General features: G+C 34.6%; 3 protein-coding genes across 4 annotated transcripts in view; 1 reads left to right on the top strand and 2 right to left on the bottom strand.

The window, feature by feature from the left end:
- Positions 1-842: 842 nt before the first annotated feature.
- On the bottom strand, positions 843-3130 carry LOC110416035 (RING-H2 zinc finger protein). Its single transcript, XM_021427862.2, is given in 3 exon segments — positions 843-1322; positions 1325-1579; positions 1582-3130. Coding segments are annotated over 3 exon segments (834 nt in total). The 5' UTR covers positions 1883-3130; the 3' UTR covers positions 843-1044.
- A 9768-nt stretch (positions 3131-12898) lies between these two features.
- On the bottom strand, positions 12899-15884 carry TTG1 (Transducin/WD40 repeat-like superfamily protein). Its single transcript, XM_021433724.2, has 2 exons — positions 14665-15884; positions 12899-13477 (listed from the first exon to the last, which is right to left on the bottom strand). Exon 1 carries the CDS (start codon positions 15695-15697, stop codon positions 14666-14668), a length of 1032 nt encoding a protein of 343 aa, XP_021289399.1. The 5' UTR covers positions 15698-15884; the 3' UTR covers positions 12899-13477; position 14665.
- Positions 15885-25601: 9717 nt separating this feature from the next.
- Positions 25602-27837, top strand: part of DMR6 (2-oxoglutarate (2OG) and Fe(II)-dependent oxygenase superfamily protein) — a 6485-nt gene continuing 4249 nt past the window's right edge. For both annotated transcript variants that reach the window (XM_021444924.2, XM_021444923.2), the window contains exons 1-2: positions 25602-25968; positions 26111-26358. In XM_021444924.2, coding sequence (XP_021300599.1) covers positions 25771-25968; positions 26111-26358 — 446 coding nt within the window. In that variant the 5' untranslated portion in view covers positions 25602-25770. The remainder of the gene's footprint in view (positions 25969-26110; positions 26359-27837) is intronic.

The raw sequence follows: 27837 nt of genomic DNA, 5'->3' as shown, positions 1-27837 counted from the left end.
TTGACCATTGGCAGTAATAGGGGCCCCAAATTGCAGTAACTAGAGTAATATGGAGTGCTGAATTGTCAATATGTTAGTATTCCTATTAATAACTATTTTAACTGGAGGTTTAGCAGTTAGGTTCTAGTTATCCACGGTGCAATGGTGGACAAGCCAGTACTTACTGGCAAATAGCACACTTGTGACTGCCATTCATCTCCATCATCCATTATTAAGTTAACACTTTCATATTTATCAAGACTCAAGGGCCCCCAAGCTCAGGAACCAAGAAAAAAGAAGAAGCTGCTCACTCAAACTTAACCTGCTCAATAAGAAATTAATTCTTTTTGTGCAATTAAATATTTAGATAACAATCCTGGATTTGATGCTTCACATTCACATGAAAGGGCATATGGTAGCTCTCTCATATTATTTCTTTGCTAAAACTACACTAGCATTTGGCTGACATCCTTGCTGTATTGAAAGGTCATATCTGCTGACTACTTCAACAATCTTAGCTTCTATGGCACTTGGAAACTTAAAGCTAAAAATCTTTTCCACAAGCAGTTGAAAGAAGTAAAAAAACTCCATTATATTGTTCAAAGGAAACTAAAACTCTAAAAGAAACCTCCCTCCCTCAGTCCACTATCTAGAACTCAGAAGATTTTCAACGAAAATCCAAGCATGCGTGTGAGATCAGAACAGAAGGAAAACAATTTGGCTCTACAATCGCAACTGTAACTTATTGTATGCAATCAAAAACTGATATGACCTCATAAATTTAATTGGCACAACCGCAATGGTCTATACACAGAAAATAGAAACAACACATGAAGCTCTGCATTTGAAAATTAACTCAAAAATGAAGTACAATTCTGTCGTTTTCATGTATATTGTTATATATCGAAGTTCAAATATTCTTTATTACTACAAAAAAATAGGTGCTTTAAATCCGTAGCATCTAAAAAAGCTTCAAACCACAAGAAGAAAAAAAGAAGAAGAAAACTATAAACCCTTAAAACTTCCAAATAATTCAACTAAATTTCCGCATCTATTCGTGGAAATTCAAGAATGAATCGAATCAGAACTAACCCATTTCCAGTAATGCTTCCTTACAGACACCGCTTTCTCCAAACCCCTAGTCCCATCGGTATCCTCGTACTCTTCCTTTTCTTCAGTACAAAAATCTTCCTCAGGCAAACCTTCCACCCACGCGTCCACCGAAAGCAAAACATAACGCGCCGGCAAACCCGGATATGACACCGAATTTCGCTCCTCCAGTTTCTTTTGATAAGACCCTGGCACAATCCTCACGACCCCAGAATCAACAACCGAACCTAGCTTTCTCTTACAGCACGAGTCACGGCCTCTTCCGGGGTTTCATGGGGCTTCATTTTCTCGGACAATGGTCTAAACCGATCCCTGACACTACCATCCGACAATTCTTGTCGAGATTCGATGAGGATAAGGTTGTCTTTGCCGATTATACGAACCGTAACGACATTAACTGTACGGAGTGGAGGGAAGGAGTCGACGAGAGATGTCTCGCCTTCGGAGAGTTCCAGCCAGAGGTTGTGGACGTTTTTGGTTCCCGGTTTTACCCCCAGGTGGCTAACGAGTCGGAAGGTAACCGGGATTTGAGCCAATCAGAGAGAGCTTGTTGGGATGCAAAGGGGACCCTGGAGTGGAACATAGTGGGAATTTTGAGAAAGCGGCGTGGGTTTGAAGGGAATGGAAGGAATTTTGGAAGAAAGGTATGGTTGGCTTTAGGTGAAGAGAAGAGGAAAAGGAGAGAAATTGCAGTCAGGAATATGTCAGGGAGAGTAGCAGTAGGCTTGTTAAGGTAAAAGTTGGATTTGGTGTTGTTCTGGGCATTGTTTATTGATTGAGGCGGCTTTGACATGTTACTGAGAATGATGCCTTGTTGTGGGAGGGGTGCTACGTTTATGCACAAGCAGGAGGAAGAGGAGCTGCAATGGTTCGATTGGGGTGGTCAGGTCCATTACAAGGAACGAAACTGGTGCAAGCAAAGGCGGTCTGGTTTTGTTGGTTAAGGTCTTGGGAAATAAGCGGTGGGCAATCGTGGGGAATTTGAGATCAGATATTCTGTTTCATATTGCTTTCTCCGCTGTGAAGAGCCCGGGTCCTCTGCCACGTGAGGCCTCAGGGTTAAATTGATCCACCGATTTTTCAGTCTTTAATGAGCCTTACTCATACATAATATCCTTTGGACATTTTAGGCCCAAAGCAATACATTGGGCTCTGAGTTAGGTGTTTAATGCAGCTCAAGCCTTGCGCGACTCTTCGGTTTTTCAGCGAGAGGGAACCAACTCGTGCAGAAAGTTCGAAATAATTTCCCATATGCTATTGTCTTTTTAAATACTTATTCATATGATACGTTAAATGCAATTAATAGTTAAATTTTATTTTTTTTGTAAAAAAAAATCAAAATACATTAATATGAATCAATAAATTTTTAAAAAATCAATAAATAAGTAAGTCGAGATTCCATTTAATAGATGTTCAAAAATATTATTACAAGATATATTTGATAATACGTAACTCCGTTGCTTTGATGAATTAATAAAAATGCACCAATTATGTTAATTCTTACTGAGTTGTGATCAGAGTGCTTTGATATGTACACTATAGGAACTCATATAATTGGAATCATGCGAAACACGAACACAGTAAATAAAACTAAAGCAGAAGAGAATCTTTCATAACATTACCAGCAATTATCGTTAGGGATGATGAGATAAAGTAGGTTGTTATTTGTCAATGGCACGCACCGCCCGTAAGACTTGAGAGTGATTGCCCCATTGAAAAGAAAAGGCAAACGTTTCAAAGGAAATTTCTGGCAGTCACCGGCCGGCAGGTACGTAGCAAAACCAACCACTGCACATAAAATCGTCCATATTTAAACCTTGGACCCCCTCCATCTGTTCTGTAGGTAATAAAGAATGGCAAGTACGTCCTAAACTCCTGTCATGCGCCATTCCAAGCATGACAATATTTCCCAATTTCTGTGTTGTCCATTGAGGTATTCTTTTGAGGAGCAAGATACCGCATGACTCTGAGTTAGTTTCATCCTCAGCTGATGTTGATTATCAATGAATTATTCGAATATCCTAGTAGCTTAGAAATTAATCAGTATCAACATGTACCCATCATTTCATCGTCGCCGAACAGGTAAATCATCCTTTCCTTTCTCCATGGATCGCTTCCGAATTTTGAACTGTTTCCCTGAGCAGGTAACAGCTTGGATTTGCAAAGGGGACATGTAATGTTGCCACGATCGATCCAAGCATCTAGGCAATCTCTGTGAAACACGTGGTTACAACTGCCAAGCTCTCTGACCTCGTGGCTTCTGTCAACGAAATTCATGCAAACAATGCAGCAGGTATGGTCATCGACAACACAAGCTCCTGATCTTCTCTTGACAAAGGAACTATATTGCATAACGGGAAGCTGGTTCTTCAGAGACTGGACCATTGAAAAGACAGGGACTGGAACTAAAGAAGGGGATGGCCTACTCTCCACTTGGTAATCAGGGTGTCTACACCCAAATGAAAAAAAGGCTCGCCCAAGCAGAAGAAATTGAGAGAGAATTGCTATGAAAATGGCTTTTATGTGGGCTAATAGATTGTTTTGAGAGGTAAGTGACAATACAAGATCTGGGAATTTGATTTTAACACAAGAGAAACCCATGACTCAATAAATGTAATGTAACAGAGTTGACAAGAGATCCACTCAAAGCTCCGATGCAAAAAGCCACTGGATGCCCTGACCCCGATGTACATATAGCAGAGTTTCTTCCAATGGATGCGTCAAGGACACACGGCCAGATTTGGCGGAGAACAAGGAAACATCTTAAAACGAAAAATGAACCCGAGGCTGTTGCTGGTGCAGCCTTGATTGACACAATTATATAAATAAATAAATATTTTTATTTATTTATATTTAATTTATATGGCTGCCGCTTGGACAGCCTCAATAGGTCCGTACTCAGTCGTAAGGATTTAGTCCAACCCTCAAAAGCAACTGCTCCGCTAAGGGTGAGAGCAGACCGTGATGGATGTCTTATCTACCGTAAGACTCAAATACCTAATCAACTAAGATTAAAGTATTTTAAGATAAGCATCCAAGCATCTGACTCAAAAATAATTTATTCGATTATTTCAGTTAATTTTTTTATTAAAATTTATAATTGAATAAATAAAAATATCATGAATAATATATTTTTAAAATATATAATATTTATAAAAAATTATTAATATATTTAAAATATACTTAAAAATATTCATTGAAATTGAAATAATCAATCGAGAAATTATAAGTGAAATTTGATTATTTTTTATTTTTATAATAATTGGTCAACTTTCATTATTTTTATAAAAAAATTAATAAATTTGACTTTTGAAATTTGAAAATGGAACACCCAATCCTTACTCTTATTTACATGGAATCGAATCAAATTTATATGAAATTTATTGACATAGCATTAATCAAAGAATAAATTTTTAGACTTATTTTCTGTTCATCCCGAATCCTTCCCTAATCCCACTTTATTCTTCCTCTCTTACAATCGAGCTACAATGTAAATCATCCTTGGCAAACTAGAAGTCACATGGTATCAGATATTGAAGTTGATATTTAAATTCAAAATAGAGTTCCTGAGTATTGAAAGTTAGCTAAACCAGAGGATGAAACTCTTGTGTTTAGAAAACTGAAAGAATAAGTGTACACGTGTATTATTTATAATGGTTAATGTAGTTTTAGTAGTTACAGTTTTATTATATTGTAGTGGTAAGTCTTCAAGTTAGTTGTTAGTTACTTAGATGAAAACTATCCTTTCTATTAGTTGAGAAATTTTGTATTAATTTCATTAATACAAGAATTCAATTTACACTTCACTGACTTACTTCACGATCTCTTTAGACTCTCTTTCTCTAGTTTTATCATGGTATTAGAGCCAATCATGTTAAGGATTTTGAATTTTTTAATCACCTATATTTGATCGGTAATTGATTAGATTTCAGTATTTGTGGAATATTTGTTTGATTTTCTATTTTGAGCTTGAGATTTTAGTTTCGATGGAGGAAACCACAATTTTTAAGAGTACAATTTCACCAACCTTATATCCACAATCACCTTATGTTTGCACCATTCGGATCACCCTAAGTTCAGTTGTTATAACTCCTAAGCTTAGTATGAACAACTATGTTCCATGGAGCAAATCTTTTATCTCGGCTATCTCAATTAAGAATAAGCTAGGTTTTCTCAATAGAACCATTAGTAAACCTTTTGTGACGAATCCATTATTTAATTCGTGGACTAGATGCAACAATTTAATTATAGCCTGGATCTTGGAATTAATCACTCCACGAATGGCTTCAACCATATTTTATATGGATTCTGCTATTGAAATTTGAAGTACTTTTGAACTAAATTTCTTACAACCTGATAACACTAGGGTCTGCAATCTACAATTTACTCTAAGAAATGTCACTCAAAGAATAAAATCTATAGATACTTATTTCATAGAATTGTAAGGTATTTAGGAAGAAATGAGGAACAATAGACCACTATCATAATGTGAGTGTGGTAAGTGTAATCCTAGTTGCTTTAACAAATACTCAGACCAATACTAGAAAGATATAGTTTTTAGGTTCTTAAATGGACTTAATGACTCCTATTCTGCTATAAGGTCACAAATCATAATGTTAGATCCTATATCTAATTTGGACAAGGTTTATAATTTGATTCTGAAGGAAGAAACACAGAGAAATTTTCTGATACAAGGTCAACCAATTTTAGAATCTACCGCTAAAGTAGTGATATTAGATGAAAAGAAAAAAAATATAAAAAAGAGGTAATTTGTTCACATTGTAATAAAAAAGGTTCATTCAAAGGAGAAATGTCACAGATTGATAAGATTTTCAGAAGACTTTAATTTCAATAAAGGAAAAAATGCCTATACTAAAGGTAAGTCAGTGAATTATTTTGCAACAGTAAAAGAAAATCAATTTGCACAAGAAAATAAGGCTGTTGGAAATAACACCATGTTTCAGATGTTTCTTATTAAGCAACATGTAAACAAGCTGATGAATCTTTTAAATGAGAGTGGTCTTAACATTGATGAAGGTAAAGATAGTTCTGTCTCTGTTTCCACCTCTATTCCTACATCAAATCAGCAAGGCAAACATTCCCTAGTTAATTTTGCTTTTTCAAGTATCATTTCTAGTCATGTTTGTTTTAATACTAAAAATAATCTTCCATCCAAGTATCAAAATGTGACAAGTCTCATGATTAAACACAATTCTAGACACTAAAGCAATAGATCATCTTCTTATATACCTTGAATAATTTTGTTTCTACAAAACCAGTATTCGATTATTTTGTTGAACTTCCAAACAAAGCTAAGGCCTTAGTTTCTCATATAGAAACTATTAAACTTACACCATTTTTTATTTTAACAAATGTTTTTTGTGTTCCCAATTTTAAGTTTAATCTCATTTCAATAAGTCAACTTACTAATTCAAAGAAAAACTATATTTGGCACATTGATGACTTATGTGTTGTTCAGGATCTGGTTTCATGGAAGGTGATTAAGGTAATTAAGGTCATCTTAGGTTTACACTTCATGCATGTTAATGTAGATGAACAAGCTTTGTCAAAACATAGTATTGACAAGATCATAACATCAGCCAATGTTTTTTCCATTCATGTTGTATAGCTATGCTTCCTAATTTTGATCTTTGGCATTTTAGATTAGGTCATGCAACATTAAAAAGAATAAATGTAATCAATAAACATTGTTCTGATGTTCATAGTTTTGACAGTTTACTTTGTGAAGTTTGTCCTATGGCTAAACAAAGGAAAATGCCATTTCCTGTTCATGTACAAATAAGTGTTAGTCCTTTTGAAATTGTTCATGCAAACATATAAAGTCCATATAAGATACCTACTATTTCAAGTCAAAAATATGTTCTTACTTTGGTTGATGATTTCTCTTCTTTTACTTAGATTTTTTTAATGAAGTGTAAATCTATTGTTTCAACTATTATTTCCAATTTCCATAAATTTGTCAAAACTTAATTTAATACTTGCATTAAAATTTTAAGAACAGATAATGGAAAAAAGTTTGAGCTCACTAATTTCAATGCAAAAACAGGGAGTGTTCATCATTTAACTTGTGTTGAAAGTCCTCAACTAAATGGTAGAGTGGAAAGAAAACATCAACATATCTTAGTTGTCACAAGGGCTTTATTATACTAGTCTCAAGTTCCTCTTTATTTTTGGGGGTATGCAATTCTCACTACTACTCATGTCATAAACAGAATGCCTAGGAAAATTCTTCATAATTGTACACCTTATGAACTGTTGTTTAAAAAGTCTCCTTCATATGATCACCTTAGAGTTTTTGGTAGTTTATATTTTATGTTTGCTATTAGTCAACATAGGAAGAAATTTGATAAACAAGCAAGTAAATGCATATTTTTAGGTTATCCTAATTGTGTCAAATGTTATAAGGTTTATGATCTTCTTGCTAACAAAGTTTTCATATCAAGCAATGTGATTTTTCATGAACATGTCTTTCCATTTCATTCTAGGTTATCCTAATAGTGTCAAATGTTATAAGGTTTATGATCTTCTTGCTAACAAAGTTTTCATATCAAGCAATGTGATTTTTCATGAACATGTCTTTCCATTTCATTCTTTAAAGCAGAATTCCTATGATCATACCTTTTATCAAACATCTTATGTGCATGAGTCTAGTCTTGATTTTTTGGATGCTATTGTTGTTTTTTCTTTTATTTATGCACCTATTTATGTTTCTACACCTTCAATATCTTCCTCTGTTCCTTTAGATATACCTAAAACATCCAATTTTTTGAATTCTTCATTAAATTCAATTGATTAGTTTATTTCCAATAGACCTGTTGACTTTGTAGTTGACTTTTCTTCATCTAGTTTTTTTTTTTTTGAGTTTTCTTCTATTCCTACTGATTTTATGCCTCTTAAAAGAAGTGACAAAACTAGGAATTGCCTAAATATCTAAAAGTTTATGACGTTCAGTTACCATAGTCTTCAAATTTTGTCACATCTTATTGTATTGCACAGTTTTTATCTTCTAGTCAACTATCTTCTCAGCATAAGTCGTTTACTACTTTTTTGTCTCAAATTCATGAACATACCACTTATCATCAAGTTATTCAACATGATCATTGGAGAGAGGCTATGGTTGTTGAACTATTAGCTTTAGAGGATAATGGCATATGGAATGTAGTTCCACTACCTGTTGATTCTCATGCAATTGGTTGTGAGTGGGTTTTCAAAACTAAAATGAAGATAGATGGTAGTATGGAAAGGTTTAAAGCTCGTTTGATTGCAAAGGGCTATAGTCAAACTGAAAGTTTTGATTATCAAGAAACTTTTAGTCATCTTGCTAAACAGGTTACTATTAGGGATTTTTTGGCCGTAGCAGTAGCTTAGGGATGGTTTTTGTCTCAGCTGGACATTAACAATCCTTTTCTTAATGGTGACCTGATAAAGAAGTGTATATGTCATTACCACCTGGTTATCAAGTCAAAGAGGAGTATCCACCTAATACCAAGCTAGTTTGCAGACTACATAGATCTCTATATGACTTAAAGCAAGATTCTAGGCAATGGCATGCTAAATTCACTGTGGCTTTAACAGAGTATGGTTTCAAACAATTTTTATTAGACTATTTTTTGTTTATTATGAATGCAAACAATGGTAGTTTTATAGCACTGTTGGTTTATGTTGATGACATTATAATTGGATACAGTTCTCTTCAGTTATTACATGATGCCAAAAACTTTTTAAGTTCACATTTTAAGCTAAAGGATCTTGGGGAGGTTAAATACTTCCTAAGACTTGAAGTAGCAAGGTCAATGGAGGGTATATCTATTTGCCAGAGGAAGTATACTTTGGATAAGTTGGAAAAGCATGCACTTCTTGGGGCAAAACTAACATAAACTCCTATCGACTGTAATCACAAGCTAGAAAAAGCTACTGATGAATAAAGGTTAGCAAATGCAACAGTTTATAGACAACTCATTGGGAAGCTTTTATACTTGACATTTACAAGACCTGATATATCATATGCGTTATAGATATTATCTCAATTTATGGATAAACTAGGTCATGTACATCTTATGGGAGCATATAGAATACTAAAATATTTGAAAAGATCACTAGGGCAAGGAATTTTATTAAGTTCCAAATACGATTTACACCTTTCTACTTATTTAGACAGTGATTGCGTTGGATGTCTTATTACAAGAAGATCAATTATAGGTTTTTGTGTTTTTCTTGGTGATTATTTGGTTAGTTGAAAGTGTAAGAAACAACCGGTAGTTGCAAGAAGTTCTATAGAAGCAAAATACCATTCCATGGCAACTACATGTTGTGAGGTAATATGGTTGAAATATGTACTTCTGATTTTGGGATTGAGAATTCAAGAGCTATAAAATTGTATATGGACAACCAATCTGCCATTCATATATGTAAAAATCCAATATTACTTAAGAGAACCAAACACATTGAAATGGGTTGCCATTTCATAAGAAAGAAAGTAAAAACAAGTTTAATCGAGCGTATTCATGTTTCAACAATTTTGCTAGTTTCATATTTATTTACAAAAGCTTTACAACCAAGAGTGTTTCAAAGACTTTCAAGCAAGTTGAATGCGCATAACATACACAATTCAACTTGAGGGGGAGCATCATATATTGAAGTTGATATTTAAACTCAAAATATAGTTCCTAAGTATTGAAAGTCAATTGAACTAAAGAATGGAACTCTTGTGTTCAGAAAACTGAAAGAATGAATGCACACGTGATTTATTTACAGTGGTTAGTGTAATTTTAGGAATTACAGTTTTACCATGTTGTAAACAGTAAGTCTTCAAATTAATTGTTAGTTACTTAATTAAAAACTAAGTTAATTATTAGTCACTTAGTTGAAAACTATCTTTTTTACAAGTTGAGAAATTCTATATATAAATCCTTGTAATGATTCATTTCATTAATAAAAGAATTTAATTTACATTTCACTGACTTGCTTAACGATCTCTTCAAAAACTCTTTCTCTGGTTTTATCACATGGCGCATTATTATCAAACAAAAACTCATTTTTTGAAGGAAAAGAATACGTTTTGGCATGTGCAATCAACCCTTCAGTGAATGCTAGATGCGATGAAACGAGGTAATCAACAACTTGGTGTAGGATAACAAAGAAAATTGTGCTAACAGATTTTCATGATTGCAATATCCTAATAATTTGAAGCAACTGCTATCACTTGGAGTCCTACCAAATCCTTTATTCGAAATTTTCACGTCCATACTCATGATCTTGCACCTTTGCCTCAAACTCATATGGCAAATTAACAGCATATAAACTTTAATGCTTGCCTATGTTTCTGGCTTTCGATTTGAGAGTAACCATAACATTTTCAAATCATGGCAAGGAATCATTCAACAGGAAATAGCATATTAGATCATGGAGTTGAGGCAGCCGAAGAAATTTCGGAAATTGCATCTCTAGTTCTAACGGGGAATTACAACATATATCCTTGGAAGTCGTTGGACATATAGCACATACACAAACAAAGGTCAAAAACAGTAGTTGGTCACATTTGATTTGATGTTGATTTTTTATCCTCATATTTTGGAGATGAAACCCATTCTGCAAAATTAAGTTAAAACAGCTAATTTATATTACCGGAATGAGGTAAGCCAGATTGTTAGGTCCAAGCTTCCCATTAGTTACGAACAATTGGAGTGGAGAAAATCAGGCAGAATCATACAAGGTCCTGGACGTTCTTGTCTGAAATTTGGATTGCAGTGACACGAAATCCTTGCTGCATATACTGTAGGAATCCTCCTCGCAATAATCATAAATGTTGAGTGCTTTACGCTGGATGGGGAGACTGAGTTCAAAACGTAATGATGCTACGCATTACTACAAACAATCAATTCCAATATTCCATATGCTTGGAATATAGTAGCAGCTATCGTGAACGGACCTTTGCAATTTATTGTTTGAATTAGTCATTGGGTACAATCAATTTGATTGAGGCCATAGAAATTAAGAAATATTACCTGTTGAAGGAACTAAAACTTAAAAATAATGACAACACAAAATCAATACAAAGATGAAACTTTGAAAAGCTTTGCCTGGTGAATTTACGAGGTCAAGTCAGCAGCGTATAGCTTAATTAGTGCTACTGGCTCCACGTGGGGCAACAGGAATCCCTTTTGTCAAAACGCAGCCGTGGTGTTGCGAGGCAGGTGGTTTTGTTCGTTGTTGAGAAGGAGGGGGGCCAAGACCTTATTTTTCAGAGTCGTTAATTTTGGCGGAGGATCTCTATCACCAGTACCATTTGACTTGACTTTTGCCTTTAAAAATAAATTGACTGAAGAATCAAACTTAAAAGTCGGCACGAAAAGTATGGGCTTGAAGACTAATCAACGGATTATGTAAAGTCCATGAAAGAAAGAGTATGAGAAAACGATTGTTAAATCATAATTCTTCTTTCCGCTTATCACAAATCACAAAGTTGACCATGATTAGTTTGGTTCGTTTCAGAAATGAAGAAATAAGAAATTTAAAGATAGTAGGAATAATATTAGAGTTGACTGGAGGCATGCAGAAGCTCAAGCTTAACCGACATGATTGAGTCGTACAAGAAAGGCTTAATTTCAAGCCGAAATAGACAAGTATTCAGTTCCCACTTGGTAGGTACGAGCTTAGCAATTAGCATACCCTGCAATGCATTGCCGTCACGACAAGATTGATTCGGAAGGCATCCTTTGTAACTTCTAAAGTCCATTAAATTGCTTTTGCAAGAAATTATAAAATGAAGGGATATATAGTCAGCTTCAACTGAGGAGAGGGGGAAGCGGTGGGGGGTGGCATTATTCAATATCCATTAAAATTCTTCTCATGAATGATTGTTTCGGATACTACTTCTTAAAAATCATTCAGACATTTACTTGATTGCTTGCGATTGCAAAGATGCCACTACTCTATGGTGGAAATTTCCATTTGGGGTTTCTTTAACTGCTAACATAATTTTATACATTTTATTCCTTCTGACCGTTAACGGTGAGCGAGAGGCTATGTAAGAAGATTACAATAGGCAAAACGCGACTCAACGGCAACAAAGTTTTGAGGCGAGGAGCTTCGGGTTATGCCAAATTGAACCAGGTCTCATTATCATCAGATCAGGAAGGCCTCTGATCCTGAGGTCCAAGCCAACTGGACTTTGATCTCATTCCAAATAGGGCTTCGCGGACCAATGAAATGTATATATGTGAGTTTGAATTAAAACAAATAGTTAGTGTCATGTTTTGACTAGTCTTAACTCCTATTTGCCTTTTGTAATTCCCACTGTTTTTCCCATAAAACTTTGCAATGACTACACAGTGGTATTTGTTCATGCTATGTGACAATCAAGTTTACAGTAGAATACTTTTAATTCAATCTTCTCAATGAAACTTCAAAATAATTAGAATTTTTAATTTATAATATTTTCATATTGGAACCTCTTTCCAAGATTCATACCTTTTAAATGGAAAATATTGGAATATAATTTTACATAATCCTAAGCTATACAATGCCTTTCTATGAGGCAAGAAGAAACTACTCTTCAATAATCCTAATTAATGGGATTTAATAAAAATTACAAAATTTTAGAGAAAATACACAGATTAAAAGTGACTTTCAAAACAGGGCACCATCAATGGAGATACAGTTCACGATTCATGTAGAATAAACAAGGAATAATTGGTCAGAGGCTCCCCCCACCACCCCCCTCCCCTTCCTTTTTTTTTTGGTCGTTTTGGCCATTAGATTTCCCTTCTCTTAGACTAAGCAAAAGAGATACATATAATCTTCATATTTTCTTCGAAAAACGTTTTACATAGCATTGGGGGAAAAACACCTCCAGCAGCAGGAAAACTAGCCACAGTTCTAAACTCATCGAGGCTCCCCGGACACCTGTTGCAACCATCATTCAATATTGAGCCCTCAAGTTATGAATAGTTTCACCAGCCACAAGCTGACACCCTATACAACAAATACACAAAAAACTACTACTAGTTCTTTGAGCCGCTGATCGGAACTATACTAGTCAAGAGTTCCAATCAGAGTCGATAGGTTCTATGCCAGGGCTGGATGATACTTGACTTCTCTTTTTTGGCAAGAACTTTACTCCAAGGTTTTCAAGCTATACAACAAACACTTTTCTAAACAACCAACAAGTGCACACAACTTACCATCAATGATTAACGAAGCTAAATGCCTAAAGAAGGAACCTCAAATAATTTCTCAATCAAATAATAAATCATCCACATCAGGGCTTGAAGAAGAATTCCCATTGAATCAGCTTCACTGACCAAGAATGAGTAAAATGCAAAAATATGTCGATAAGGTCACATGTCTTCATCATGCCGTAAGGGACCTGAACAAGTGACACTCACACGGTAAATGAACTATCTAATAAATATGTTTCATACGTAAAACGTTCTCAGAGATTACTATATTGGGAAAGAGGAAAACCATAATGAAAATTTTGTTGGCCTATGATACAAATACCTACTTCTATAAAGTAGTTTATTACAGTAGAATCTGTTATGTGATATTATAATAACCTTAAATCGTTCACATGCATAAACAAAGTAAAAGCAATATAGCTTCATATCGGGCATTAGAACTCGACCCTTGGTGTGTGACTCTCGTCATCCAGTCCATACTCCAGCATAGTAGCACATAATGAGACTTGAACATTTTGCAAGAAATTATAGGCTTTATAACATCTAGGCCCAACTTGAATTAAATTAATGGAAAAGCCTTCACCACATCATTGATTTAGACGCATGGGCCACTCCATGTTTTTATCAACATTCCAGAGGAAACTTTCTGTTTTAAGCAAGAATTAACTAGAAGACTGAACGTCTTTTCCTTTTGATCTAAACTAAGGAAACTGTTTTGCAGCCTTAAAATATATGTTAGATGAAAGTTGGCTTAGTTAATGGCTATCATGTTATGAATAGGGGCGCGCACACAAACACATGTGTAAAACTATCCTAAGATGGCAGGTAAGATGAACTGCCTTTTAAAGCAGATAAAATTAGTTTGCATACCACATAGATTCAGAAACCATAAGTTTGAACGTGATGGAAAGTGGAAACAAAAATAAAGTAAACGAAATTCTTTTTCATATCTTTTTTTCCAGGAGATTATCATGTTCACTTAAATTCCCTAACATGAAGTTCATCATCAATCTGATCTCCTAAATGCTTAATGGAATTAACTTTATCACATTAAACAATTTAAAAAGGAAAGTTTTGTTCAATTGTATTTACATAAAGCATATCAAGCATCAAACAAGCCAAACTTAACATGGTAATGGAAGATGCTTTTTTACAACTGAAACTTAAATACTTTTGAGGCACTGTTTACTCTTTGATGATAAACTTCATTATTCTTTAAGGAATTTCACCAAGACTTCACCAATAATAACAGAATTAACAGGCTTAAATAAAGGTGATTCTACAATTTACTCACACAGCAAATCAAGCTTAAGCATTTTATGCAACAAAAATGAGACTTTTAATACATTTCAAGCAAGGAAACAGAGTCTCGAACCTCAAACTTTGAGAAGCTGCATTTTGTTAGAAAAAGCAATGGCAATCCAATCAGGCTGAGCAGCAGACCACTGCAACTGATTGATTTCGGAGCCAGCCGAGTACATAGACAAAGGATCAATCCCATTAGGTCCAGCCACCGTAGGCAACTCCCAAATAAGTGCCTGCGTATCATCCCCAGCAGAACATATATGTCTACAACTTTGTGGAGCCCAGGCAATCGCATTGACACTGGCTCGATGCCTCTCCAGCTCAGCTACCGGCATTGTAGGTGACCTTATATCCAAAATCACAACTTTATTGCTATCCATTAGAATCGTAGCCATATACCTCAAATCTTGTTTGTTCCAAGCTAATCTTAACAGAGGGGTATCCGGTTGAGGACTCTCATATATAATCGTCGAATGTTCTTTGTCTCTTAAATCGAAGATCCTTACGGACCCATCAGCGGAAACGGAAGCAAAAACTCTAGCTTCACCCCAAGCAATGTCGTAAACCTCTTTATCGTGAGCGATCAACTGGGTTTCAACAACGCCTTTTTCGATGTCCCAAATGGTACACGTGGTGTCGATGCTGGAGGTCCCGATTCTCTTGGGGTCAACATCGTTCCAATCGAAAGAAGTTAAGGGGGCACAAAACTCGCTGGTTTTGCTGTTGTTGAGAACGGAGAGAGGTTCGATGGAAGATTCTCGAACTTCCCAGAGGCGGAGGTAGTCGCCGGATGAAGCAAGGAGGTCGGAGGAAGGAGAGGAAGGGGATTTTCGGTTGGGTTGGAACATGAGTTTCGTGGGTGGGTAAGGGTGGTCGAAGGAAAGACTTGGGTGGGTTTTGAAGGAAAGGGTTTCAGGGTCGAATGAGATTATGTCGACTCTGTTAGCGTAGTCTTCGATGAAACTGCCGAGAGCGATGCGTTGGTGGTTGAGACTCGTGCGGGAAGGCACGGAAGATAAGGCCATGGCGTAAACTGGGTAGGGCGATTCGTAGGTTACGGAGTTGTCGGATCTCAGGTGGGATTCTTGAGTCGAATTCTCCATTCTTTCCGTTTTTTCCTTTGAGAATGTGAAGGAAAATTGGGGGAGAGCTTCTTAGGGTTTGTTGGGATAGATTTTGGGGGAAGGTTTTAGTTTCCTAATTGAGTTTCCAGGAAAACGCAAGTAAATTAAATTGAAAGTGCACAATCACTCCTATTCTTTCTTGCTGTAACGTAGAAACTGGCAAGGTCTGTTTGATTTTTCGCTTTGGGTGGGGCTTTCTAAGACTTGCCAACCACCTGTCATTCAACACGTTCAAGTTGAACGTGGTCAACAATGGAACTTTCTTTCTTTTGGAAAACAAAAATAGGAAATAGGAAATAGGAGTCTATAATAATACTAGGTCTATTGCGTTTCTTTCTTTCTTTCTTTTAGTCAAAGGTCACAAACTACACCTCACCTTAGGGCGTTCATTTCCTCGTCACAAAGAAAAATTCACGTGTAATTTGTTCACATTGAACAACTATGAAACGTAATTTTTTAACATTACAAAAAACTATGAATGAATCAACTACTTCAAAGACAATGGTGTAGGTAATCAAGTCATGGTAAGCAGTACAAACAAATTTAACGTAATTTACCATCCAAAATTTATTTTATCTCATTTAAGGTGTTCTTGAAAATAATCATATTAATGTAAAAATAAATAAATTGTTCTCAAGAAGTAGTATCACTCATGACGAAAAATCTTTGCAATGGACGTGACAAATGGGCCTTGTTTTTATGTTGACAAAGGAAAAATGAACAAATGGGCCAAATTTGCGAACACCCAATCTTACAATCTGGGTTTTTTTAATTCTAAAGTGGAAGGCCTTTTTGTTGGGCCAGCAACTATTTTTCTGTTTTCCTTTTAAACTAAAGTTTAAGGCCTTTATATTGGGCCAGCTGCCAAGACTGCCACCTTGTTGTCTAGCAACTATAGCCCAGTTTGGTTGTGAATCGTTGATCCAATACTTGACGGCATGGAATACTAGGCTAGGGCAGTGGTGATAGGAAGCATCAAAGAACGGCCCAGTAGTGTTTGGTTAAATCACAAATCCCACTCAGCTAAAATCTGAAAGCCTAGAAAGCCACAAGAGTGGAGGGTTCCAGTGTCATCATCAATCTGAATTTCCATTTTTAAAGAAGGATTCAAATCTGATTCTCGTTAAATTTTTGAAGGATATATATACATGCAATTATCATGGAGGAAACTGCTTAGCTGCCTTCATTTCATAAACCTGATTTCTGGGACTAAAACATATGATAAACTTAACTAATAACAGTGGATTTCAAATGACACAAAACCTTGTATGTTCCCCTTCCTTATGCTTCACGTTCTTTACTGTATCTTTTGAGACTCTTAGAGATTGATGCATTGGTTGGATAAGTTGTCCGCCATCAATTCATGAATAGAACCTGAGATTAAGCCGAATCAACTAAAGTAGCAGAATTTTCTAGCTTCATTCAAGCTGTAACTCATATACGACTAACTTCCATATGAGAATGACATTAATTTCCTTCCACTCGAATATACATGCTGATAATTATTGAATTTCATTGTCCATGTCAAGTGATCCAGCACACATCCCATCATCACTTTTGACTACCATTCTCAATCTATTTCATGTACAAAATCCAACCATTAAGCGAACATAGACTAAACATGTGGTTTCTCTTCATCAGTTATCCCTTCCATACCTAAAGTTTATTTGGCAGGTTCAAGTCATGGTATCAAAAAGAACAAAGGTTTTGGGTTCAACCAAAAGTTGAGGGCAACCTTGCTCCTAACCATCCCTTCATGCTGCGGTTGCTGCGCAACATTGATTCTGATTAGATCAGATGAATCATGAGTTGCCATATACATCCAACGGAACTTTAAGTCAAGTCACTCTAAGATCTAGAACACATCTCTAAAAAGAGACAGATTGTCAGATCAGACTGCCAAAAGATAAGTTTCTTTTAACTTTTTTTCTTTTTTATTTATCGTTAAAATTTGCAATGTGAGCACACCAAGGAAAAATAAGATCGCCTAATCCCGTGAAGATGTCGTATTCGTGGGAAATAGAAAAATCGCTTTCTTTATATACAAGTTGCGTTTGTCCGTATTGATATGGGCGTCACTGTATCGTGAGGTCTATGACGTATAAGCCCTGCCCTAATGCTGATGTCACAATCTTCTTGCACATATTTGTCTTGAGCTCCTAACCCACCTTCCTCTTTGCGTTGGGCAACACTCTTAACAATTAATTAAGCAGGCCCCCAAAAAGGGTATTAGCTTGGGAGAAAAATAAATCAAATACAGCTAACCAATGTTCCCTCTTGCATTCCTTACGAGCTCCCGAAGACAGATCACGGGGAAACAAAATCAAACTTAACTTTTAATACGAATCGATTACTACACTTGTTGCAGTGTCTAAGTCCAAGACTTATTGCTTATGGTCAGACTCATCGAATAAAATATACTCGTGCTAACCCTAAACCTATGCACTACAACTCTACAAGTATATTATCCTATGAAGGCGAGCTCCAAATTGCTCAAAGAGAGGAAAATATATAGAGTTATTTACCAAGGGAAAAAGAAAATAAGAGAATTGTTAAAATACCTAATAGTTCAGTTGTTCAATTATTCAAATAAGTGTTTGGATTGCTTTCACTATTGCAGAATATAACATTACATGGATAACCATTTAAGCATGTACATTGAACATTGCTAATGAGACCGAAAATTAATTCATGGTTGTTGATGATGAAAATCACCACCACGAAAGAGGACATGCTATTCTGCCCGATAGCTTTCGTAGCCATCATGTTGTTGTCTTATTTGTGGAAAAAAAAACCTTCTATATAATTCATGTGTCATAAACATTATCGTTGAAAAATAACATCTAACTTATCTTGTTTTATTCAATTTCTATTTTATATTCGATTGAAAATTTGAATAAAATTCTAAAATTAACATCAATTTTCTAGTAACTTAATCAAAATTAAAAAAATTTCAAATGAAGAATACAATTTAACAGGGATATATAATATCTAATATATAAATAATTTTAAAATCATTGAAATTATCTTGCATGATATTGATACTCAATTGCTTCACAAACATATAAACATAGCATTTGTTAATTGAACATTAAGTTAAATATATATGTTTTATAGATAACGGTAAATGAAGAGAGTTAATCTAGTCCATGTAGTTGAAGTCTTGAAGGCAAAACGGTATAGGAAATCTTTAGAAGTTGGAAAGAATTTATAAAATTGATCACACAGTGGCACATTAAAAAATAAAAGACTAACCAGCTAACGTATAATAACTTAAAATTTTGCTATGGTAATTCAGAAAGTTACTACGGTATGATCACCCTTCACTAATATATGACGATTCAGAGATGATAAATATATCAGGATCTTGAGATAAATGTATAATTTGGACTCAAATCTTTCGGTTTTCTGAGGATGAAGTACAGGAGTCTAACTAAGAGAGGACCCTATCAACAGACACCGACAAATGTGAAATATTCAATGCATCCATTCTTCTCAACCGTCAGTTTCGTCCGTCGGAGCCGCCCATTATGATCACACATGGCACGTGCACCGCCCAAACCCCTCCCGACCACTTACTTTGGATGCCTTAATATGGTCAAACATGATTCAGACTCAGCCATGTGCACTGCACATGCTACCCATTTTCATCTCCATTCTCAAATCAACTTGGTGACAGTACTACTCTTTGAGGCCCTGCTTCTGATCACGTTCTTTTATATTGTGATGGTCAGATCCTTCTACGATATATCCAGCATCTCACGTGGTTTTGATTTCTTTCAATGACCAGCTGATTACGTAATCCTTCTTGAATCGCAGCATGTTGGGCTGGAAAGGATAAAAATAGAGGGAGCGGAAAAATGTATAAAGTATTTTTTTTAATTATTTAAAAAATTTTAAATGATTTTTTATTTTTATTATATTTAATTAAAATTTTATATTTTATTTTAAATTAAATAAATATTTATGATTAATGTTTGATTATTTGTTATTTGTTAAAATTTCACTTATCATTTAATATCATATGATATTAATATGACATATAGACATATCATAATAAATGATCACATGATATGTTATTATCATATGATAATATTATCACGATATACTTTTATCCTCTACATTAATAAAATTTAAATATAAAATAATAAAAGATATTTTAATTAATTAATTTTTAATTATAAAAATTTATTTAATTTAAAATAAAAATATAGAGACTTGATGCATCTTTTCACTTTTGAAAAGATTTGATTTGAAAGGAAAGGAAAAGGGCAAATCTATTTATTTTTCTTGGCTTAATATCTCAAAAAGTCTTTTAACTATTTCAAAAAATTTAAATAAACTTTTATACTTTTTATTGCGTTAAATCAAATCTTTTATTCTTATTTTGAGGAAAACAAGTTTTTATATTTTTATTTTAAATCAAATAAGTCTTTATCATTAATTATTAACTTAATCAAAATATTATTTATCATTTTATATCGTATGATTATAACGTGACATACTAGCATACTATAATTGATGATAATATGACATATTATAATTGATAATAACGTGTATGCTAATTTGACATGATAACATGACTATGTGACATATTTTATTTTTTACATTAAGACTATGTTATTATCATGTGCATATAAAATGATAAGTGATAATTAATTAATCATTAATTATAAAGATTTATTTGATTATAAATAAAAATATGAATACTTAATTGAATATAATAAAAAAATAAATACTTATTCAAATTTATTTAAATAATTCAAAATTTTATTTGAGCATTATGCCATTTTTCTTCCATTCTCTTAATCCCATCTTACCAAAAAGATTAAAAAAAAAGAAGAGAGTTTCTCCATCCGCTTCTTTCTTTTCTTTCTTTTTCTTCGTATCAAACAAAATGTAAGAAGGAGAGGCTTTTCTTTACGAGATACCTAAGGGTGTCTTAGACTAATGGATTTGGATCCATGTTACATGGTCATGATTTTAGGTACTTACTCACCTGTCTTATATCGAAGGATTGGACTGCAACAGTAAGTTGTCGACTTATTCTAAATTAATAATCATTTGAAAATTATAAAAGAAGTATATTAAATATTTATAAATTGTAAGACTTGAACCTATTAAAAAAATACTTTTTAAAAAGGTCTTTATCATTAAGTTAAACCGTTAGGTACTTAAAACTTTTATATCCAATACAAATAATGAAGGAATAGATTAGAAAAAGCTACCAATAATCCTAAACAAAACGTTAAAATTTTAAAAGTAAATAAACTTAACAATATATGAATAAAAGAATTATAATGTGAGATGTATGAATTTTTTGCAATATTTATGAAATGATAATGAATTATTATTATTTTAAATAAATTATAAAATTTAATATCGATCTTCTAACACATCTCACTCTAAAAGTATAGATTGATTCTTGTTCCAAAATTTATAAGATTGACTTCAGATGACTTGACTGATATGTGATCTTGACTTGGAGATCACTTACCGGCACCATGTTTACCACTATAAATATCATTATCAAGTATATCTTTTTTTAGTTCCATTAATTAGGATAAAGGGAAAAAAATGGAAAATTAACCATTACAAAAAGAAAAAAAAAATTCTTCCATTGCATCCATCATTTTTGTTAGGGCAGGTCTTGCATCAACGTGGATGAAAGAAAAGCCATACATTTGAATCGGAGCAGAGAAAAAGGTCAGGAAGACAAATGAGGCAATTGAACTAAGTTGAGACAAAAAAAGGCAATTCGATAGCATTGCCCTTACCGCACGGCGAGTATCAACTACGCTCTTCGCAGTGGTCGGTGGCCCAACCTTTATCACCACAGGACGGAGTGCGAGGGTAGCGAATGGGAGGCTGATACACTTGAATACTCACGTACAAATTTCAAAAGGTAAAATGTTAAAAATGACATTTGAGTTTGTTTAAAAAATTATTATCTAGTAATTTAAATTTGATTTATTATGCTTTCTTATCATTAAAGCTTGAAGTTAGAATCGGGCACATATACTAGTGTATTCATATATTATAGTATTCAATTTAAGAACTCAATTGAAATTATGAACAGATTAAACCTAATAAAATCAATGAATGGTCAAACTCGATTTTTTTTTAAAAAAAAATCAGAATATCATATATTAACACAAAGTGAAATTACACAAATATCAAGTCAAGTCTATAGCTTTAATCTTGCAGACTTAATGGGGCATCATAAACCCTCACTCAAGTCAAACTCGATTTGCCTGATCAATCGAGTTCAGACTTATTGACCAACTAACAGCATTTTTGAATTCAAATTTGAAAATAATACAAAATTTATAAAATGTATAAAAATGAAAAAAAGAATGCTATAGTACTATAATTTTTTTTTTCAAATTTTGTGTAAAGAATTTTTTGGGTAGGATGGTGGGTAACTGTAGAGAATATTTTGTGTTAATTGTTGACAGGTAGATAGAAATCCTTGTGGAAGGTGTTAGCGGGTGAGCTGGATTGCTGATACAAGTCTTCTATCATTGAGAATAGACCAAATACTTGAACCAGCACGTCCTTGTACCCTTGTTCAAATGAATACAAATACTTTGCCATTCAGTAAAAGGAAAATCAAATGGTTCAAGTTAAAAAATAATGTTAATATTATATATATTACAATGATCAGCGATTAAGTAAAGAAGATCATGTTTTTCCATAGACGAAGCCCATTGATGTGACCTATTCGATGTCGTTTCCTCGGGATAGAGAGATATATCACAACGTTTGAAGGATACTTTATTTTTTAATCTTTCCAGACGGATTTTTTTTTGTTAAATTTTTATGTGGATTAAGGAGAAGGTGAGATGATATTTGATCCTAAATGGATCTTTCTAATTTGTCGTCGTTCACTAAGATGTTTAAAGGAAAATAACAAAAAGATCAACTCATAGTAATTGGACAATATAATAGTAATAAAAAGGAAGTATTGATGTTGATCTGATTACCACAACGACGTGATTTTTCACGTTTCAATTTCAGAAATAAATGGCAGAAGGTGATAGAGAGTGAGATTTTTAGGTGGAAAAAGTATCACTACCCTGACCGCCGTTAGTTACAAAGCATTAGCTCTTGGCGAGAGCAGGACGTTTGTCAACGTGTCACTCTACTTCATCACTTGCAAAAACCTCATCCATTCCACCATTCTTATTGGCTGTCATTAATTCATTAAGAATCGCGTACTTGTTGATTCTATTTGCTTGTTGGCAGCCCGCCCTGCATACTTAGAATGCTGTTGTCTTCCCAACGTTACATTTTAGTATCGCATGACAATTAAAACGAAAAGAAGTGAGCCCCTGGCGTATCATGCCGGATGGAATAAGATAAAAGGAATTATGTCCTAAGTGATGTTTCATGTTAATCAGGTGTTTTCTTTTCATTAGCAGCAGCAAGGTCTCTACGCATGCACTTTGCCACTGCTTGCTCTGTTTTCCTTAGTAGCTTTACTTTTTGTAAGAAGCGACCTCCACTATATTACAAATTGCGAATTGATGTTTCAACAAATACGAAACGATAAAAGCGGATCGAAATGATCAAAACGTGACATATATAATTTCTAATGACAAATTTTATTTTTAAATAAACAAAAAGGTATCACAGTATGTGAAGCTTGCACCCTTCGTAACATAGACTATAGCTAATATGTTCGCTCCATCAAAATGTGAAAGGGGAAAATATTCAATGAGTAAAAAAAATATTTACAGTTGATGCACCCACTAAGACTGTGTGAGGTCGGTTGAACTGTCCAACCGACGCAACCGTCAGTTGTTTCGATCAACCTTGTCAATCGATCTGTTCGATCGTTGGGAGGGACTTTTTTTCCCCTGAACCGACGAAAAATGATAAATTTTTTTTAAAGATAAAATTACCCATGGGCCATTTCTGCCTAATTCCCCCCACTCGTGACTACTAATTCCCCCCCTCCCCCTAGTCGACTATCCCCGTACCAAGTCGTCGAACCTAATTCCCCCTTCGCGAGTCGCGACCTAATTTCCCCCTCTTTCACCCCCCCCCCCTAATTTCTCCCCCTTCCTTTCCTGCTTTCTGCCTCTCACTGACTCCCTCCTCCCTCTAACCTGCCGAAGTAGCCATTGATCAATCACCCTTCACCCTTGCTTATAAGATTGTGTGGCGGTCGGTTGGGACCGACCGAACGACTGAAACCGGATTCTAAAAAATCGATCGAAATCGATATATATTATATACTATTCAATCGATTATATGTAAAAATTTTTTATCATTTTTGATAAAATAAATCGAAACCACTAAAATTGACGCCCGCACACCCTTAGCACCCACATCGGTTTAGACTCTATTTTGCGTCACATGTTGAAATTGTAGCTAGGCAACGATAGGAAGTAAAGAGAAATTGGCGACATTGACACCAATCATGGATCTCTATCATTTGCTTCATTCTTCTTAGCCTTGGCATCTTTTATTTTTCACATGCATAAACTTGTTAATACACCTTGTCTTTTACTATTCACATGTAATTCTCAATATCCTATGTAATATGATTATTAAGATCTATATAATAATATAAGTTTATCACTATAATAATTTGAATTTAAACTTTTGAAGGAAATGTGATTTAAGTTTAAAAAACTGTTGAACCAGTGATTAAACTTGAATCGTTATATCACATGCATCAAATATGCCTTATTTATGTCATGTCATATAATTTTTATAATTACTTTAACTAACGCACCTGCAAGAAGGGCCAAAACATAAGTCAACATCCTTCAATGAATTTCTTTTTCTTTCTAAACAGAGCATATAAAAATGAAGTAAACAAGCCACTTATTTGATTGAATCACTTACTAATTAGATCCCTGCTGTAAGGGCGCAATGAGAAAAAGTTCTGTTGGTGGGTCTGAGTAATCTGCAAGCCTTAGATTTTCTTTCCTCTGCACCACAGAAATGCATAGTGGCTATCTTCAGAGACCTCCCACCCCCGTTCCTCTAGAAAACAAAATGTTTGACTGCGTTTAATCAGTGTTCCAAATTCAAATTCTATCATGATTTTGTTCTCAACACTAATAGACACCCTACACAAAAGGGGAGAGACAGAGGTAGATCCATGTGTTGTGAATTCGCAATTTAATAAAATACCAAAGTTTTATTGAACTTGTCTCACTTTTTGTCTTTCTCTTTCCTTTTTTTAATTAAAGTTAATTACGTTTAGCAATGCGATAGTCATAATGCTGCTCGCACTCGCACTCGCACACACTGCATATACACGTCGGCTCTTGGCTTCTTATACCCCCACCACGAATTAAGCATCAAGAGCGTGCAAAACGCCTTCTCTTATTTGCGTACGCAAATGGAGAAATTTTATATAAAATACAAAGAAAAGATACAAAATCTTAAAACATTGTGGTATAATAATACTTTAGAGGGCCACTCAGACAATCAAAGGTTAAATTTTGGAGTAATTTATTTGAATATAATTAATTGCTTTGAGTTTTTGGTTCTCCTACCGTGTAGTTAGCACAGCAGCGTCAGAGCTGACAACCCGCTAACAATCATTTCAGACAAGTGTCCAGGAGGCATTGGACTGTAGACTTAAAAAAATACTCGTCAACGATACAAGTAGCCCCAACGCCTTAAATTTCGCTATAATATCTAACTATATCTTTATTATTAACGACAGATTAATTTAATGGATTATTTTGTTCATTTTAGTATGATCACTTTTCGTTGATGTTATTAAGAATATAAATTTTCGACAAAAACGGATAAAAAAATTACACATATGCATCCTAGATTTAAAATTAAACTAACGATTTACTTTCGGTTTTTTTAAAAATAATATATCTCTCTATTTGTAATATCTATAAATAAAAATCGAGTGTAAGTTTGAAACCAGGTATTCTTTTTCCTGCAAGCTAATGAATTTGGGCGAAAAAGCGGTCTTGCCCTTATTGCTGTCCATCTCAACACTCGCCCCCCTCTACCCCCAAGTACCGTCTCTCTTTCTTTTCTTGATTGTTGTCATATACTAATCGTTTGGCATGGAAACAAAGGTTCTTTCCACTGGAATTCCCTACACTAACTTGCCAGAAAGTTATGTGAGACCGGAATCTGAGCGTCCCCGCTTGTCTGAAGTCTCGGAATGCGAAAACGTCCCTGTCATCGACTTGGGGTGTGAGGACAGAAGCCATATTACACAACAAATTGCTCTGGCCTGCACGAACTATGGATTTTTTCAGGTAGTAGCTACTCCAATATTAACAAATTTGTTGCTGTTAGTGTATTTTTGAAAATTTCCTGACTTTTTTGATATATCGTCGCCCTCTGTTTTTTGCTTGATAGTGTTAGTTATAAAATATAAAGTGGGATTGATGATACCAGGTTATTAATCACGAAGTTTCCAAAGAAGCAACGGAAAGAATGTTCCAAGTGGCGCATGACTTCTTCGGGCTGCCGGTGGAGGAGAAACTGAAGCTCTACTCAGAAGACCCTTCCAAGACAATGAGACTTTCTACCAGTTTTAATGTGAACAAGGAGAAGGTTCACAACTGGAGAGATTATCTACGACTGCACTGCTATCCTCTCCACAAGTATGTTCCCGAGTGGCCCTCTAACCCTTCTTCCTTCAAGTAAGCCTTCTCTCTTCTTTTCCTCCTCATTTGCTACATATTGCATTTTTCTTTAATCTATTTGGGAAAATTAAAAGTAATGGCAGTAATTAGTTGAATGTTAATGCCCAAAAAAACCCTTCGTCAGAGCTACGTAATTTGCCAAACGTCATTCATTTTCATTGTATATGTCATGCATGTTCTAACGATGATTCAGCTCACAGTTGAATAAGATTAATTTAATACATTTATTTTGCAAAGAAAATAACCTGTTAGGTTTTTCTGACTATTTGAGTTTTTTTATTTCATATTCTGAAAACATCCTTAAAATAAATAAAACTCTTCAGATAGTCAGAATATTATGCATGAAATCAAAAGTAATAAACCAGTTAGTACATCGACATTACGATTTTCTCTCACTTTATTAGAGCACGTGATAAACAAATCTGATCTGATCTCATATTTATTTAAAAGATTTATCGAATGTTCTGTTCTTTTTGTATTATATTGACACATTATTAAATTTGATGAATTATAACTATCTGATTTTATTTTAATAGTATAAGATATAATAATATTTTTTAAAAATTACAAAGCTTATTCTCTTAATGTAATATATTTAGGGTGTCTTTAAAAATGGAATTTTAGTCTTTTTCTCTTCATGCAAAAATATCCAAATCTTTTAGGTTACCAAGACCTGGAGACAAGTCTCCTCTCGATTCTTTTTCTTCCATTGGTCCCCCTATTGTATGCTGTAGCTTGGTACCCTTTTCATAACTTGGCCACGTGCTCACGTGGTTTTCCTAGGAGTTCGTTGGTGATCTATAGACCACAACAACCCAACAATGTGATGAGCAGTAAGGGTTCTTTTAGATAAAGCCCCCCGTGGGCAAGTTTTGATGTTTTTTTTGCTTAAAATTGCATGCCTTTGCTTGCTATTTTTGTGATGAGCCATTCATTTTATTCATGCATATGCTTGCTTGTCCCTCATTCCCAACTCCCTAGCTAGTCCATAATGCAACACTCTAGACCAAGTCACGCATATTCATATATCGACAACAAGAAGCTCTGAAAAGTTTGTATTATCAAGTGTAGTATGATAGTTATAAGGGGTGGGATCTGTGTGTTTGGTGCTTAAGGTGACGACATGCATAAAGATTCAAATCTAACAACGCAAAATTATTAAGGCAATAAAGAATTGTCACTTTGCAAAAAATCGGCTGCAAGCGCGGAGGAATGGATTCTTTAGGTTTAGTAAATAGGGGAAAATTATAGACTTTTCCCGTCAGAAGAGGGATAAAACCTTACTGAAATGTTTTCCGGTCCAAACGGTTGAAGGAAAGGAAAGGCTAAAAGTTTAGGGTTAAGCACGTGCTTCATTACTTGGTTGTTCGCAAATTAAGGACAGACACAGACACAGATAGACAGACAGCCGTCAGGTTCAGATGTACGTACGTGCAGACGCAGGCCCTCTTCTTTCTTTTCTTTTTTTTTTTTTTT

This window comes from Theobroma umbraticum, unplaced genomic scaffold (assembly GCF_002168275.2).
Source record: "Theobroma umbraticum cultivar Fairchild unplaced genomic scaffold, ASM216827v3 scaffold_30.0, whole genome shotgun sequence".
Classification (NCBI taxonomy): Eukaryota; Viridiplantae; Streptophyta; class Magnoliopsida; order Malvales; family Malvaceae; genus Theobroma; species Theobroma umbraticum.
The sequence above is the reverse complement of the archived record's forward strand: the minus strand, read 5'-3'. Positions and strand labels throughout refer to the sequence as shown.

Coding starts and splice junctions, on each gene's coding strand:
- TTG1 (XM_021433724.2), bottom strand. CDS start 15,697: ATGGAGAATTCGACTCAAGAATCCCACCTGAGATCCGACAACTCCGTA.